This window comes from Motacilla alba, chromosome 15 (assembly GCF_015832195.1).
Source record: "Motacilla alba alba isolate MOTALB_02 chromosome 15, Motacilla_alba_V1.0_pri, whole genome shotgun sequence".
Lineage (NCBI taxonomy): Eukaryota > Metazoa > Chordata > Aves > Passeriformes > Motacillidae > Motacilla > Motacilla alba.
In genome coordinates, this window is record NC_052030.1 from 7,053,122 (window position 1) to 7,070,082 (window position 16,961).

Consider the following 16,961-nt stretch of genomic DNA (forward strand, 5'->3'; position numbering starts at 1 on the left):
AAAATTAAGTTGTGCATGAATTAAAAACTAAAATTTCTTTGTGAAGGGGGTGCTCCCCTCGCAGCCTCGTGTATCTGCATCATTCATGTTCCTGCATTAGCGTTGCCTTTTACAGGGTCTGAGTCAGGAGAGCCCCGTGACATGTCCTGTAGATGTCACGTTTTCAGCGTTCCCGATTGCCCTTTCCTCATAAATCAGTCCTTAGAGTTTCCAGCGTCTTTCTGGAGCCGGGCATCCCACAAGTCCTTTGGGGTATTGGGAGCTGGTGCATCGGAGCACATAATTTCATAATGAAAACTGCTGCTAATGTCATACTGCCACCCTTAATATAATCCCCAGGTAAACAGTGTTCGCTTTGCCAGATATTCCTCTGTTATCAACCTTTCCAAATTCTCTTTATTATGAACACGAATCCTCTGAGCTGTTTCTCTAGGAAGACAGGAGGCTGTTCCACAAGTCAAGAAGGTTGATAAACCAAAATACCAGCATGTTGTTTGAGCTGCAAACCTGTTAACCGAGTTCCTGGATATTGCCAGCAACTGGGTGTTTTCCTGCATACATTACACAGCCCTCTAGGTATTATTTGGAAGAGACCATTACTTTATAAACTAAGTCAGGAAGAGGACTGTTCTCAAGTGCAAATGCATGGATGTAAGAGAGGCTCCCAGCGTGATGATCAGAGGTATCCAGATAAGTGGCTCTGGATTCACAGGACAGCCTCCTGCTGTTCTGCTGCCGGAGCCAGATGCCGGTATGAAAGGGCAATCCCGGGCTGTGGCTCAATACCACATCTGAAGTTTGACCTTCTTGGCTGCGTGCACGTTTGGCACTGAGCTCATAAACCATATGTGGCATTTGAATGCGTGAAGGGGAGCTGAGTGAAAGAGAGCGAAGCTCTGCTGAGGTATGAGAGGAAACCCTGAGAATTGCATGCGTGAATTGCATGAGTGTTCCAAATCTTTAGTAGGGACCTTCACTGGGTACTCTTACACAGAAGATGTCAAAAACAATATGGTGAGGAGGACTTGAATGCTTGATCTTCATTTGATCTGGTTTTGATTTTCTTGTAAGAACGTAAGAGCTTGGAGTTTTGCCTCTCGCAGAGAACTCAAAACCAGAAAACAATAACTAACAGAAAGCTCAATTGTTGAGTCACTGAAGTAGCTTTTCTCTTCAGTTGGAATATTTGTCTATGTTTGCTTCTTGACTTTGATCCCATCTCTCTAGAAAAGTGTAATGCTTGGGTAAAGCTCCAAAGTATCTCTTTTTTACTTGCTACTCTTCCACATATCACCAAAGCCCCAGCTACAGGAACAGCCACTTGTTTGGAGACTATTGCCCAAGAAAGGCACAAAGCTGCAACAGGCTTCATCAGGCTGGCTGAAAGTGAATCCTTCATACTGAAAGATGTCTATAATCAGTAATGTAATTTTTAGCACAACAGAGGAGTGTTGTGGTTTAAAAAGCCAGAAAAAAGTCAAACACTATCACAAAAGGAGGCCTTCAAGGGAAGGAACTCCTGTAAATTTGCAGGAGACAACTTGTATAAAGTGCAGTCTCTGTCTCCAGCAGTGAAAGAGCCCATGGCTTATCCCAAAGCCTGTTAGAGTTCTTGTTGCTGAGCACTCTTTAATTCTTCAGGAAGAAAGTTCAGAAGGTACCACAACAAATTCTTTAACCACAGCCAGCTGCAGCATTATCTCATCCTGCAACTAGACTGCATACAGGAGCTGCCATGCTGCCTTCTCTCCAAATGAGCTCTGTCACACCTTAATAGAAATTGTCTTTTTCAGGGCCTTGTTCCTGAAAGGGGAAGGGAAATTTATTCATATTTCCTCTGAGGGAAAAAAAAAAAAAAAAAAAAAAGTGGCTTATAGTGCAATTAAAGAGATGACCTAACAAAATTACCAGAGAATACGGGCCATTTGTAGAGTTCCTGTCCAGCTGGCTAATTTTGTAACTCACTGCATGAGAATTGCACTAGTGAAAGAAGAAGAGTCAGGTAGGAGAGAAAGGCTCCATACTCTGCAGGAGCAGAGGGTGGCACTGTCTGCACAGCACAAAGCCCAAGCATGGTGCTTTCCACTTACAGTTTTTATAGCTACAAACACGTTTCTCTAAATATTTCCTTAGGGAAGTTCTTGCTCTCTAGCCACTTACAACACAATGTTCCAATTCCCTGTGCTTGCTGCATGTTTTTCTGCTTATATATTTCTATTATTTGGTGTCACTCAGTCTGCAAAAACTTCATCAAAAAAGAAACCTGTGCTAACCACATAAAAATAGCTCTATTGCTGGCAGATTGCAATCAGACTCAGGCATCCAGCTCGCCTCTCACACCCTCTGAGGAAAAGTATGGTTTTGTATTAAATACAGACCATGGAACTAGAATGCAGGTCTTCAGAAACATGTTTTATTAGACATTGCCTTAATATTAAATTTATGCATTTTGTTTACCCATAAATTTTATTTATACATGTGAAACATTTTTACAGCATTATACCTAAGCAATTTTTAGCATGTCTTTTCTAGCATGGGTAAGTATTTAAAATGTTGCTTTCCTGACTCATTTCTATAAACAGTGAAGACAGATGCAACTGTGGTGTGTCTGATATAACAACAGAGCTCAGAATGGATTTAATCAACCTTTACTGTACCTAAGAGAAAGCTGAGAAAGCATAAAAAGCCATGTTGTGTAACCATAAGGTTTGCATATGGGAGCTCTTGCGTCTAGGGAATAAACTAAGATTTAAGGCCTTGTTACTGAAAGTATCTTGCCAATGCCCTCCTCCTGTTTAAATCTGGATTCGGTTTGGTCACACCAGCTGTTTTGAAAAACAGAAACTGCTACGAGCTGCATTCATTTCTGTGGGACGTTCTACAATAGTCTCTCTGGGCGAGGAGAGTTACTTTTGGTATCAGGATGCCTTGATATTCCAGGAAATTAATTCAGAAAGTTCTTTCCATGTATCTCTGTGTGTGTGGTAGAGAAAGAGTTGATGGAAATTACTGGGGTTTATTTCAAGCTCAGATTTCCCACAATAAGTGATTTTTGCTGCCAGTCTGGAAGCAGTAAGTTTCTAGGTTTTTTTTTTTTCCCTGGAAATTACTTTCCCAGCCTGGAGCTACTGGTTAAGAAAGTGCTGCCATTACACACACAAGTCCTATCCACTGACTTCATAAATGTCACTATTCTACTGAAATTGGTGCTTGCTTCAGCATTTCAGGAGCTCTCAAAATGGCATGGTACAATAGAAAACATTATCCTTGGAAGGACTTGCTAAAAGAGCATGTAAACCCTGAAGTTTTCAACAGGGAGTCCAACACAGAGAACAGGACATTTACTTTCTTAAAGATATCTCAGTGACTGTGGAAGAGGCTTGGCCTTTGTTCAGGGATGTGCACAGTTGTTGCCCTGTATCTCCCCTTCCCTGATGTGTGGTGAGAATAGGCTACAGCTCTGATCTGTGTGGCAACTCTGTGAGATGTGAGGCTGTGGGGAGTGGGATGCGGGGAATAAAGACTAGGCAGGAAACAAAGTGCCTTTTACCCTTCTGTCCTTTCTTGATCCTCCCAGTAAATCCTCCAGCTGCCTGACACATCTGTCTAACAGGCAGCTGTGACACTGGGGGAAGGCAGCTCACCTGGAAGAGGTTGGCAGGTACCATTTGCAAGCCTGGCTTCGCAGTTGTTACCTCCAGTGGGCAGTCAGACACCTTTTGGAGCCAGGTGCTCCTGGCTGCTGTGGGAAGTTGTTCAAGCCCATACAGAGTCCTCCTACCTGCTCACAGAAGGAGATCATAAATATAAAACATAATCCTCATTAAAAATATGGTTTGAAAAGGTCAACAACCTGAGCTGAAAATACTTTATGAGCAGACTACTGTACGTTTGATCCTTAATTCTAGATGCTAAGTCATTGCTAAGCTGTAGTGATGAAATGTGGTGTGGACAGGTTCTGCTAGCAGAGGGATGCTGAGATAAGGGAACAAAGACATACTGACAGAGCATGTGAGGCCAACAACAGGGCAAACACAAACTTGAGAAATCAACATACAGCTGTGTCTGTGCTACATGCCCAAGGTCTACAGCTTGGAATGGCAGTGTGGCCCACAGAGCACCCTCTTTGCCTCCAAAGGATTACAGATGCCTGCACTCAGATGACCCCTGGAAAGGAATCCAAATATCAGGGGTGTAAGATCCTTTAAACAAGAGCTGCTAGACTTGGACTCGTTCTTTCCCTTTCATTTAGATATTTTTATATTATTATTCCAGCAGTGTCCGAGCAAAGAAGGGTTTTGAATGTCCTTTTCTGCCAGCTAGTCTTTGACTTACATCCTCAACAACTGCACATCAGCATAAGGAAACAGCAGATGGAATCTCTGCACTTACTTCTTGTCACACTGAGCCTTGTGGAAAAAAAAAAGTAGATTTCTTGTTTCAGGGATTTTTCAAAGCTTAACAAACATTTATGGTGACATCGCCCTGAGATTTAACTGTGAGTGTTGAGAAAAGCAATGTGCCACAGTGCTATGCTACAGAGACCAGACTGCCCTTCAGGCAGAAGTGTTCTGCTCAGAAAAACCCTCCTGCCAAGGATGCCAAGTGTCCTGGGTTTTGTGTTTATTCAGAACAGATAAAATGTAGTTATAAATTCTCTGATATATGCTTTTTCATCTGACAGGTAACTCAAAGAAATATTACCCAGGAGGAGAAAAATGTAAATTCAAACACAGGCAGTCACATTAAATAACTGACAAGGTCAGAGCTCAGGAACACCCTTTAAAAGAGGTTGCCCTGAAAAAAAGGAGGGTAAAATAAGAATTGGTCACACAAAGAATTATTTGCATCTTCTGCTTTCAGTGCAAGAAGTATAAACAAGCCAATTAAGCTATCAAGACATTCCTTATGTGTCCTTCCGTAGAAGGGCTACTTCTAAATTAGCATATGTACATTTCCCAGGGAGGCAGCATGGTTCCTGTGGGCAGTGAGCAGTCCTGTCCCTGAGCCTCCCTCAGCCTTAGGCTAATCATGTTGTTACTTTTTGTAGGTGTTCAGTAAAGGCGAACAGGCAGCTTCATTTCACGAGCACTGGAAGGATTAGGTGGAGATCTGTTTCACTTCTTTGGGATTCAGGCATTATCTCCTACAATCAGGACATCAAACCCACGGAGCAGGTGAATGGCCTGGACTAGACATGAGGTCAGTGCCAGGATGCATTCAACACAAGACTACATTTATGAAAAAACAAAATTTATTTGACCCCAGCCCTTCAACTTCATTCTTGTTATATGCACCCGCTTGGACACCAACTGAAGGTGTTATCCATTTTTTCCCATTGATTAAATTGCTGTCTGACACTCACTGCAGGATGTGGTGTGAGTCAATGGGTACAGGAGAATGTAAACCAGAAAGCTGCATCAGAAACAAGGAATGTCCCTTGCCCTCCTATCACCTTCAGAAAGGTTAAGTGGCTGCTGTACCCTGGCTGCTGGTTTTTGTGCAGGTCCTGTGCTTTGGGCTCCCCAGGATGCCCGTGAATATTCCTTTCCCGTCCCTTGCTTCGTGCTCAGATGAAGCCGTGGTGCTTTTAGCTTGGAAAGACCTGAGCCCTTTTCCCATTTCTCATTTCCCATTCCTCTGACCGTTCACTCTCCTGACTGGGCTCCAGGGTCGGGCAGGGGACTGGAGCAGCGGCCGGGTGCGCTGCCCAGGGCAGCCGCCCTCTCCAGGGCCAGCACCGCAGCCCCTCCATCTCCCCCGGCCCCGCAGGAGAAACTTTTCCCGCAGGAGCCCGCTCCCGCCGCTGCTCGCAGGGGCTGAGCTGCCTCCAGCCCGGCGGCTCGCAAGCCTGCCGAGGATGCAGCACCCCGGGGAGGCTGCTCGGACCGGGCTACCCCCGCTCCCCTCCAGCCCGGTCCCCGCCCGTCCCCCGCCGAGCTCCGCGCCGCAGGTGACCCCCCGGGGGAGGGCAGGGGCCGGGAGCGGCCGGGGGAGGGGGCGAGGGGCGGGGAGGCCGGGCTCGGGGGGTCGCTGTCAGCGGCGCCGCTCGGGGCACGGCTCGGCGCGGCAGCTGCGCTGGCTGAGCGCGGCGCGGCACGGCTTGGCGCGGCTCGGCACGGCGCGCCATGCTCCGCAGCGGCCCCGGCGCGGGGCTCGTCCTGGCGGCGGCCGCGGCGCTCTGCCTCGGCGGGGCGGGAGCCAAGGTAACCCCCGGCAGCGGCGGCACCGGCCCCCGCCCGCTCCGGGCAGGGCAGCGCGGCAGCGGCGAGCCCGACGGGGAGGGGGAGCCCCGGGAGCCCCGCCGGGAGGAGAGGAGGGACCGGGAGTCCCGGGGCGAGGGGTGCAGCAGAGCTGCCGGCAGCCCGGGCGAGGGGTGCGCCGGTGCTCCCGGGACGAGGGATGCGCCGCGGACACCGGCAGGAGGGATGCAGCGGGGCGGCCGCGGCGGGGGCGGCTGCGGGTCCCTTCGGCCCCTGCCTCTCGGTGTTTGGGGTGTGGGGTTGGCCGGGGACTCGGCTCGGAGTGCGAAAGGCACCGCGAGACGCGATGCTCCGGGACTCCGGATCAACCCCACCGCTCCGGTACAGCCGGACTCGAAATCCGGTGAAAGCCCAATGACTACGGATTCCCAGCAGAAAGGAGAACGCTTGCCCAAAGGCATCCCTGCCACGGGCACAGCCTGGCTTGGGGAGTCCAAACCAAATACCTGGTGCTGTTTTACAGTGCCCGCTCTTGGCACCTCGGCTGGAGCTGGGGGAGCAGGTAAACTCTGCAAGTGACAGGTACAGCTCCCAGGGCAGGGATCCGGGCAGAGCTCAGAGCAAGTGGGCACGGGGAGCTGAGAGAGGCTGAGCACGGGCGGCACCCGAGCTGCGGTGGGAAGGCAGAGGAGGAAACACCGAGCACCCCACAGCCAGGGGCAGCTGCGGAGCAGTCGCTCTGAGCTTTGGGAAGGATGAGCAGTCCTGGTCCCGCTAAAGGGAGCGGGACTTTTCCTGTGGACCCTGATAGAACCACGGTTTGACGCTTCCAGTAGAGATTCTCAATTCTATAAAACATGAGCCGCTAGAGTATAAGAAAATATAATTCCATACATTAATGTCTTGCTACATATATATGTATAAAAATATAGAAAACATATATATATAAAACATATATATATATATATAAAGAAAAAAAGGTGTGGAGTTGCTTTCTCTGATGGCAAACAGCATTATAATTCTGCCTGATAAAGTCATTCCCTGCCACAGCACACAAACACACGTCAATGACTGTGGTTGAAATGAAGATATTTTATCTCACTTTGGTATCCTAGTGAAGATAGCTACAGTGAGAACTTAATTAAGCCACATTTCTGGCCCTGAAATAATAAATTTACCAAGATCTATTGAATTGTATGGTTGTAATTGTATGGGGCTTTGTATTTTGTTTCTCTTTCAAGTCAGGATTGCATTGCAGAATGCAAGCTTACCCTCATCCAGTTGCATACCTCTCTTATTAAACTACATAACTTGCTTGCTTCCCTGAATTATTGCATCCTTCCTGTGCTGCTTCTCTTCTGCCTTTGCCTGTACAGTCATGAGGAGCAAGTACTGGCCGTGTGCTGTGCATTTGGGGGTGAAAGGCAATGGTGGGACTCTGAATGCATCAGCAAGCTCTCTAATTTTTGCCATTTTTTCTCTAATGTTTCCTAGTCAACTTCAATTTTTCTCTAACTCTGAAATCAGGAGTGTTTGATTTCACACCAGGCAGTAACTCAAGTATTGACCAAGAGCACTATAGAAAAGAAACTGCCTTCTCAATGAAGAAGCAGCAATCTCCTGCCTGCTTTCCCCAACTTGACTTCTTGCTGTGTCAATTATTCTTTTGATCACATTGTTTATAGGCTCTTAACATACTGGACAATTTCTTTTGCAGAATGAAAAGCATTTTCTATTGCTTATCTTCCTCAATGTGACAGGGAATTCTGTGTCCAAACAGACGTGTGTGTACATCTCTTGCTCCCTGTTTTTATTATTTCTTGGAGTAAGTTGCACTTGCTCTTCACTCATCAAGGACTGCACTGTGCTGCGTAGGCGTCACTATTTTTATCTTTTTGGCTACACTGATAGTGTTGCTATGCTAGTAAAGAAATATACATCCCACTCTAAGTTAGTGGTTCAAATATAGTTCAATTTATCAGTTGAAAAAAGGTATTCAACGATTTATGAGAATTTTTTTGTCTTCTGGCTTAGAGTTAACAATGTAAAAACACAACAGAAACTCCCTTGGCAAGGGCAAGTTCTGAATGAGGTACGGGGAACTGAATTGTTCTTTTCATCCAGGAAGGTGGTCTCTGCCAGTAAGAGCTGAGAAAATTTGTGACGCTGTGAGGTAGCGTGGATGTTTGCAACATGTTTTGTGGCAAAGTAGAGCTCTCTCTGGAATCCTTCACCAAGTACTACAGCAATTTAGAAGTAGGAGTTAGATCAAATGAAAGAGGGTTTGAAGATAAGGTGCATGATGTTTCCTCCTGCATGTCTGTATCAAATGGAACAAGATGTGCAGATAAGCGGCTTGTTTATCCTGAAGGAAGAATGTAAGCCTGATGAAAGAGTAACACAGTCAAAATTATGTTTCTGTATGTCCATTAAATATTATCTGCTTAATCAAATCTCTATGGAGGAGTTCTCAGTGCCATCCTTCATCTGGTATTCTTCTGTTCACTTGCTGGCTTAAATAAAAAAAATCAAGCCTTTCTTGTTCTGTTTAAGAGAAGAAATCTTAGCAATCCTAGACCCTCTAGTGAAAGTCTTAGTCCTTTACCCAGCAAGAACTATGGCAAAATTCCTGCTAGTTTCAGAGGGAGCAGGATCCTTCCCAAGATCAGTGAAAGATTAAAAAAAAAAAATCAACTACTAAAATATGCACCTCAATTAGCAAAGAATGTGGCCTGATTAGTAAAGTGTATGAAATTTCAGCTATTAAATTCTACAGCCCTGATCAACAAAGCACGCTGCACAGTTGGCAATGTATCCAGAATCTCAACTACTGTACTAGTCTCCTACCAGATCAACCAAGCATGCAGCTGAATCAGTAAATTATGCAACTGGAGCAGCAAAATATGCACTTCTGATTGGGGCAGGAGGATAGGAAACGTCTCAAACGTTTTAAATTGACACACAATAGGTCTGTCAGTGGTCAGCATCTGCCTTTAGAAAAGTAGGGGCAAAATAAATAACTTTTGCTAAGTCTTTCTGGACCCTTGCTGGAGTGGAAAATTACGTCCCTCAAATAGCTCGGTGTTTGTTAGCAGCAGTCCCATTCTGTACCAGATGTACTGCACATCTGGTTCCAATCCCAGCAGCTGCCAGGTGTGGAGGTTATTTTAGTAACACTTTAATGGGATTTTTAGGTCCAGGTAGCTTTTGCTTTATTTCTCACTGTACAGCACTGGGCATGCACACCAGGCTGTTTTCCTGTCTCAAGAGATGAAGCCAGTCAAGACAAATAAGGCACCTTCAAAGAACCTGAAAGTTTTGCTGGCAGTGGACTTAATATCTATTAATCTCTTCACTGTTTGTGAAAGCATTTTGTGCTTGAGGAGCAGAGAAATGATAGGTCTTTCCTGTTTTCTTTGTATCTTGATTAATTGCCATAACTGCATCCTATTGTGTTTACAATGTATCTTGGCAGATCAGATGTTTACCATGCAGAGAGTTTGGATGTTTGGCCAGTTTGGGGAGCAGCTATCTTCATATATTCTGAAGCAGTAGAGCTGTTTCTCCCTAGCCTCTGTGTACGTGCCTTAAAAATCCAGTCACAGGGGCTGGTTCTGAACTTCAGAAGCTGTTTTTTCTTTAAATTATTAATTTTTCTTTATACAGAAGACCTGCAGGTTGTCCTATTTTAATAAAAAAAAGCAGTTTCAGGGTTTCTATAAACCACTTTTTTTTTTCACTTTTTTTTTTTTTTTTTTTTAATGTCTGGAAGTAAATGGTGTTAAACTGCCTGGCTCAAGGAAGGCGTGAGAATTGCTTTGTTTTATTGTACTGTTCACTTTAGTACCCAGGAGCCTGAAACTTTATTTGAGTCTAAAAATTATCTGGACCTGGGCTTTTTTGTTGTTTTGGTTAATTTTTTTCTGGCTTTGGTTTGACTTTTTTTGGTTGTTGTTGTTTTGCTGGGTTTTTTTTAATCCACTAAATTTGGTTCATAAAGCTGGCTTGCATTGGACTTCTTATTTACCAAATTTCTGCCTCATTTCCAAGTCAGTTCAATGAATGATCCTATTTAGTTCTTTTTCCTGTTTAAAATATTTCCTACTGAGTCCAGAGCAGTGCCCTTAAAACATAATTGATTTGGGTCATTGAACCCTTATTTTTCATGCATGTTAGTTTACATCCCGCCACTGGTCTGACTGGTATTTAAATTAGAAAATTGCAGGCGGATTTCTTCTAGAGGCTAAAGTTCACATGGAGTCTCTGGCAAAATAAGATCCTGGAGTACATATCCCTGGAACTGGGCAATGATTTGTAACTCTTTTTTAATTCTGTCTGGCCTGAGTGTTATAAATCTGGCGCTCGCTTGTTAGCTTCACGCTAAGCAGCAATAATGTCCACAGTGTTTTAGTCCTGATAATTCTAATTACGGAAGCACTGGAGAAGCTGAAAGCTGAGAAGATGGACAAGGCTGGCCTCAAGTCCTGCACAGCACAGGGGATTCTCTCTTTGTAGAGCTGAACCATAATTCTCGTTCACCAAGGCCAGCAATGGAAGCAGCAGCCAAGGTAAGAGAAACAAGACAGTAGCAGAAGATTTCTGGAATTGTGTGGGTAATTTTTGCGCAGAAGGATCTAAAAGACTGTTGTGCTGGTAGAGATACAACCATCCTTGAGGTGAAAACTCTGAAATATTTTTTTTCCCCTTACTATCCAAGAGGTTGGAGCAAACAATCCTGTTGCACTGCTTTGCAAAGACCCAGCAAACAAACTTTCCTGTGGTAACCAATAATTACTATTCTCTCTGCTTTTTTGTGTGACAGACCAGGAATGGTGGTAAAGTATTCAGGTCTATTTCTTCCTGCCTCCCTTTCTTCATTAAAAAAAAAGGAACTCATGGCATATTTTGTACCAGAGAGTGGCTACCCAGCAGTAGTGTAGCTAGACCAGGTCTGGTAAAGCAGTTCTTGCCATTACACACTGTCCTTTGTATGCACTGATATCCCAGATCTATAAATGATAAATATTCAGCGTGGTGTTTAGATATTTGCTTGAGTATGGGAAGTAGAACATAGAAAAGTCCTCTTCTTGTACAAATTCATGGCAGGAGAAGAGCGGAGCAGGGACAGGGCACTGAAGGGACTTGCATTAATATGTGTAACAATCTTACAGCTGTAGGGAGAAGCCTGACTGTCAGTCTTGGTTTTCAAACTCAGTGTTAAAACATTGTCATTCCTCTTACAAGCTCTCAGCAGCAAATGGCCCCATGGTCCATTTTGAATAACCTTACTCATGTCATTGCCAATGGAAAGGAGGTTCCAGTTTTGAGAGGAGCAAAGGCTAATTTGCCTGTATTTCCTTTCTAGAGTTCTTGGAGCCCTACTGGAGATCACAGAAGTAATCTGAGATTTCAGGAGGATTTAAATCAGGCCATAAGTACTTCTGGCTTGGATTAGTAATGATGTGCATTGAGGACAACATCTGTATTTGGGTTTGGGCGGAGCCCTTTCATGGTGGAAGAGTTGGTAATACTTTTACAGTACCTTTCATCAGAGCATTTCAGAGTTTCACAAATATCTAATTACAGAAACTATTAAACTAAGTGAAATCCTTGGTCCTGGGGGAGTACAGGCAGTACCATTATGCTTCAATAGAAAGCAGGGGTGGGTGGTGTTCAAAGTGGCAAAACAAAAGCAATTTTTCACATGCAAGCCGTAACCTGCTACACTATCTCATTTTCATCCTGTGTTTTACTCCTCTCATTTCTTTATATTAGCAGCCAGGTTTCAACACTAAATGAGCTCAACAAAATGGGCTGCCACAAGCCTCCATTCAGAACTACTGTCAGCTCTTAGGAAGGGATTTTGGAAGTTCATCCATCTCTTACTGATCTGTTTTTGTAGTATTTGTATTTATTTATTCTGTTAAGGTGTAGCAGGACTTAGCGAGGGTCAGGTGCCAAGGAGGCCAATAATGACAGCTTCCTGGGTACAGGAGCTCTGGGATGACATGCCTCTGAAAGTCCAGGCTGATCCAAATCCCAGAAAGTTGGTCACTCAGCCTTTGCAAGGACAGTGTGCCTGCTCTGTACTGTGCTTCATTTGGGATTAGCAGTGGGAGATCTAATCCATTTATTCTACTTAAGTCCTTCTCTCACCTGGTCTTGGTTAGTAAATATTCCACTGTTTAGAGACTGCGTTTTTTATTAAAGGGATTTTTTGACTGAAAATGTGAAGCCTTTACTGGTAGCACTGAGGCTCAAAGCCCAGGCTGCCCATGCCCTTGACTTCCTCCTGTGCTCTAGATCTGCATGGGTGGGCACTTCAGGTAAATCTGAGCCTTCACTATTTGAATACAAGGGCCCCAAGGAGCTGCTCATCAAGACTAACTTTAAATGCGAGCTTAGCAGGCTGAACACTTTGATTTGCCTCTAAAATCAACAGTAACTTATTCCAGGTTTCCTGGTTGGAACTTGAATGGGGAAGAAGAAAGGATGTCTGCAAAGCAGATTTATTTAGGAAAACAAAGGGCTCACTGGTTGGGACCCTGTAATAACAAACCCAGGCTAAGTTTTTCCTCTGTCTGCAGTATCTGTGATAATTTTTTCAGCTTTCCCCCAACCCTCCCTGCTGTGCCCTCATGGTCTCTCCTTATGTGTAAGCAATAAAGTAAAATTTACAAGCATCCTGCTCTCTGAAATCCTGGCAAAGACAGGGTCTTGGAAATTTCCCTTTCCAGAGTGCACAAGCAGAGAATAATCCTGGGAGAACAAGGTGAAGTGCTGCTGTGTGTTTACCATCCAAAAGTAAGGATGAGCACTCAGACCGTAGCAGACCCCTGGATGCTCCAGCTGCAGCTGCAGCAATGGCTCATGTGGAAGCCCAGCTAAAAAGATTGCATGAAAGGGAGAGGGTATTTCTTTGCTTGCATTTGGAAGATCACTACCAATGTCTTCTGCACAAGCCCTCCCACCTGCTAGTGACATTTAGTGACACAACAACCTGGCTCCCAAAAAGCTGGGATAACAGCTCTACAGCAGTAATGGTGACACAGAATATTTGCAGGTTTGGCATTCACATATGGAATGTTTTCTTCTCCATATGTTTGTACAATAGGCTTCCAGCATGTGAAACATCTGAAGTGTCTGAATGAAACAATAGGGTCACGTAGCTGGAAGTCCAAGCACAAACAGCTCTTCTTTTGCCAGGCCAGTTTACATGTACATGTGTGTGTTTTGTTTGCTTTTAAAAGTCCAGGTTTAGTTCCAGTTTGCTGGCCCAGGAAGTGGCCTGGAAATTTTGCCTGGGATTGCCTTTCAATTCTCCTTTCTCCTGTTTCTTGTCCTTTCAAAATGAAGCATAACAGTTTTGGGCACCTAATCCATATGGATTTCATTATTTAAATCTCCCCCATGTATTTGGGAGGTGATATAGATGAAGTTAATTTGGGAACATTCGTTTTACAGATTCCTATGGATATACATAACTTGTTCAAGGGTGTTCAATTTTTATGCTGAACTCCACAAGTAAACTTTTACTGCAGGACTATAGCTTTTGTTTTGTTATATATTCCATCTGGTTACCAAGCAGTAGAAAACAATCTGACCATGTTTTCTACTCTTTAATTTGAGCTGCTTTAAACTGCTCAATTTATAGAAAATGAAAACCAGATTGATGTTCTGGAAATTGCCCCATCACCCCTGCCAGTTCCCACCAACCCTATCATTTACTATTAATTTTTCTATGGTGTGTTGTGTACACTTTGTTAATGAGAACTTGCTCCAGTAGAGAATAGACCTATGTGACCTATTAAAGCCCTGAAGCAAATGGCCATGGCATCTTGAACTCTTCATTACACTGCCTTACTTTTATTTACCATGGTCCCATCATATTCAGGATTATTTGCCTGAGGAGACACTCTAAATGATGTCTTTGTTTCTCTTTCTAAGGCTTTACATTTTTTTGTATGTTTGAATGAGGGTATTTTCTGAAAAAGGAACCCAACAAACTAGAACATGGATAGCAGCTTTGTGTAGATGAAGGATCTTATTTGATAGGGCATCTTGCATCTTTGTTGGAGAATCTCTATTTGTTTGCTGAGTGTCCAGTCACAAGAGTTAGCTTTGTTCTTCCCCCCCTGCAAGGATTAGTCTGAAAGGTCCACAAGAAAAGGCTGAGAATTCCAGCACTCCCTGGTGGATGTTATGTCAGATATGTTGTATGCTTCCTTGGGATAAAAGCTGATGTTGTGATGAAAGGGGAAAGCCGATGTTCAGACTGCTCTCCTAGGGACATGGATCACATTTGTTGCATGAGCATAGCACAGTAAATTTATGAGACAGTTATGAGAGGTTTCTGCTTAAAATAGTTCTGCTTTCTGGGTGTAATGGTTACAATCCCCAAGGGAACATTGCCTAGTCAAGTGGGTCTTTCCAAGCACTGGATTTGCGTATTTTAAATAGATTTTTCAAATCATTTGATAGAAAAACAATCTGGCTTTTGTCCTTTCAGACTGAAATGAGAAGAAGGAAATTAATATTGTAATGTGGGACTGCAGTCAAGGTAGAGAAAAGTTCAGAATAAGACTTGACACTTAGTTTCTAGTAAAAGCACCTGGATGTAAATTAAATTAAAGAAAAACCTATGCCTTGGCCTAGGTCTCTTCCAGAGCATTTCTATCTGTATTTCACACTCCACCAACATTTTATCCTCTTCATAAGCATGTCTGCACCTTGACATGTAACAACTATTGAGTAATCAGTGAATGCTAGGATTGCTCCTGTAATGATATCTTAAGTCTGAGAATCTAACAGGTAGCAAATGTACCCATGAGCTGCCAAGCCCAGAGAAAAACTATTTAGCATAAGCATTTCTAGCTCTAAAAATATAGATCATAGTTGTAACTTGTAAGAGATCTTGTAGGTGAATCCAACTCCACCCTAATTAGAGAATTGAAAGGGGAGAACTTACTTAAACTTCTGCCTATTTGTGATGTGGTGGAAAAGAACAAGAGTTATTTTCAGTGTTCTGAGACTTCACCTCTGAGCTCTTATGTGGCTGAGTTAGCAATGAGCCTCCTGCAGTCCCACCTTTGCTGAGAGAGGGACATACTCTTCCAGAGGGCTGTTAAGACCATCTCTGTCTATTGCTCTGAATCTCCCTCTGTAGGAAACAACTCTGGCTTCTGCCTGCAGAAGGAAATGAGCTAAATTAGGCAGCATTCCTTGCACCCAGAGCTGGGTGTTCCTCATTTAATATAGGAATCTTGCAGCAGATACTCAAAAAAGGTCTATGGCTGCTGCAGAAAAATCTGCCCACTGCTCATAACTATGGTTGGCATCTCTGGCCTAATGAGGATGAACTGGTTTTCCTTCTCACCAGAACCTCCCAAAATCAGCAGAGCATTCTGCTGCCTTTACTCTGCATGCTCTGAAGGCAAGCACAAAATGTCAATGTATGCTCAGGCTGCCTATACTGCTGATCATGCTATGGAAAGCTGGGCTGTTCCATGGGTGATTGTTCACAACACAGCCCCTGCTTGTGTCCCTGGGAACAAGCATTTTTTTGTTGTTTGGGAACAAGCATCTCTGGAGTTAAATGAGGAGGGCTGTTGTTCTCCACAGAGCTGGAGTGCGTCGCTGTGCCTGGTGGTTGTCGGAGTGCCCGTGTTTGTTTTCTTGTGATTTTCCTTTTCCCCACCTCCTGTTCTGAGCGAGGATCAAGGAGGAGGGATGGTGACCTCATGGTGCAGTTATGCAATCTGCCAGAGCCAGGTATCAAAACACACTGCAGCTGTGGAGCTGGGACCTCGCTGTGGCTGGGGGCCCTGGCCTCCTGGCTCTAATGAGATCACTGACCTTCTCCTGCCACTTCTTCTGCAGCTGCTTTGATTCCCAGGGATTTGTTGTGGCCATGCCTGCCTAACGGTTTGGAAAGCTGCTGCAGGGAATGCTGCATCCACAGGCCGGCGCTGGGAGCTGGCCCTGGAGACCTACAGCAGGTGAGGGTACCCTGAGCCCTGCCAGCCTCTTTCCATCCCAGCAGGGCTTATTTCCCTCCATCCAAGGGTATGAAAACATTCCTTCCCCCCTGATTATTGTTTTTTTCGTAGAAAGTGAGGAGAAGGTTGCCTGTTCTCCAGTGAAATAAAGCAGTGCCTTCCCAGCAATCTCCTTGTGATGCTTGAGCTGCAGCAGAGTCACATATGGGAAGAATAAGGGAGAATAGCATGTCTGCAGTCTGAGGCATATTTGGGCCTCCAAGTCCTCAAGTCTCATTCAGACTTTGCATTCTTTGCTCTAATTGCTGAACTGCATTCCTGCTTCCCTCCCCTACTCTTCTAGCAGTATTTTTGTTCTCCTTGTCTCCTTCAGTAAGAGGCTTTCACAGCCTCCTTCCCTTCCTACCTGCATATTTGTTCTCTTCAAATGTCCTGCAAATTATTGAAAACAATAGAAAACTCAGAGATAAATGTGAGAATAGGGCCCCGTGAAGCTGTCTGATGTGTGCCAAGAAGGAATACAAGACAAGTCCTTTTCCTGAAAATGGGATTTGCAGAGTGGAAATGTCACATCCATAATCACTTTCAAGGGGTGGAACTGCTGCTGCCCACCACTAAAATAACAGAGCATCTGTTAAAAAATGTGGCTTTGGTTTTGCTTAAATCCAGCAGGTTGCACTCATTTCAAGAAGTTTTAGGTCCTCGTTTAAAAACATGAGTGCAACTGCTCTGGTACCATAAATGTATTAAAAGCAAATGT

General features: G+C 44.4%; 1 protein-coding gene across 4 annotated transcripts in view; it reads left to right on the forward strand.

Annotated features, from left to right (window-relative positions):
• Positions 1 to 6,101: 6,101 nt before the first annotated feature.
• Positions 6,102 to 16,961, forward strand: part of LOC119707403 — a 32,817-nt gene continuing 21,957 nt past the window's right edge. The window contains exons 1-2 of one of the 4 annotated variants that reach the window (XM_038152343.1): positions 15,909 to 15,974; positions 16,083 to 16,201. In XM_038152343.1, the coding sequence (XP_038008271.1) occupies positions 15,944 to 15,974; positions 16,083 to 16,201 (150 nt within the window). In that variant the 5' untranslated portion in view covers positions 15,909 to 15,943. Of the gene's footprint in view, positions 6,207 to 6,235; positions 6,766 to 10,014; positions 10,772 to 15,908; positions 15,975 to 16,082; positions 16,202 to 16,961 lie in introns of those variants that run through there. The other 3 variants (XM_038152344.1, XM_038152346.1, XM_038152345.1) reach the window with 3 other exon arrangements.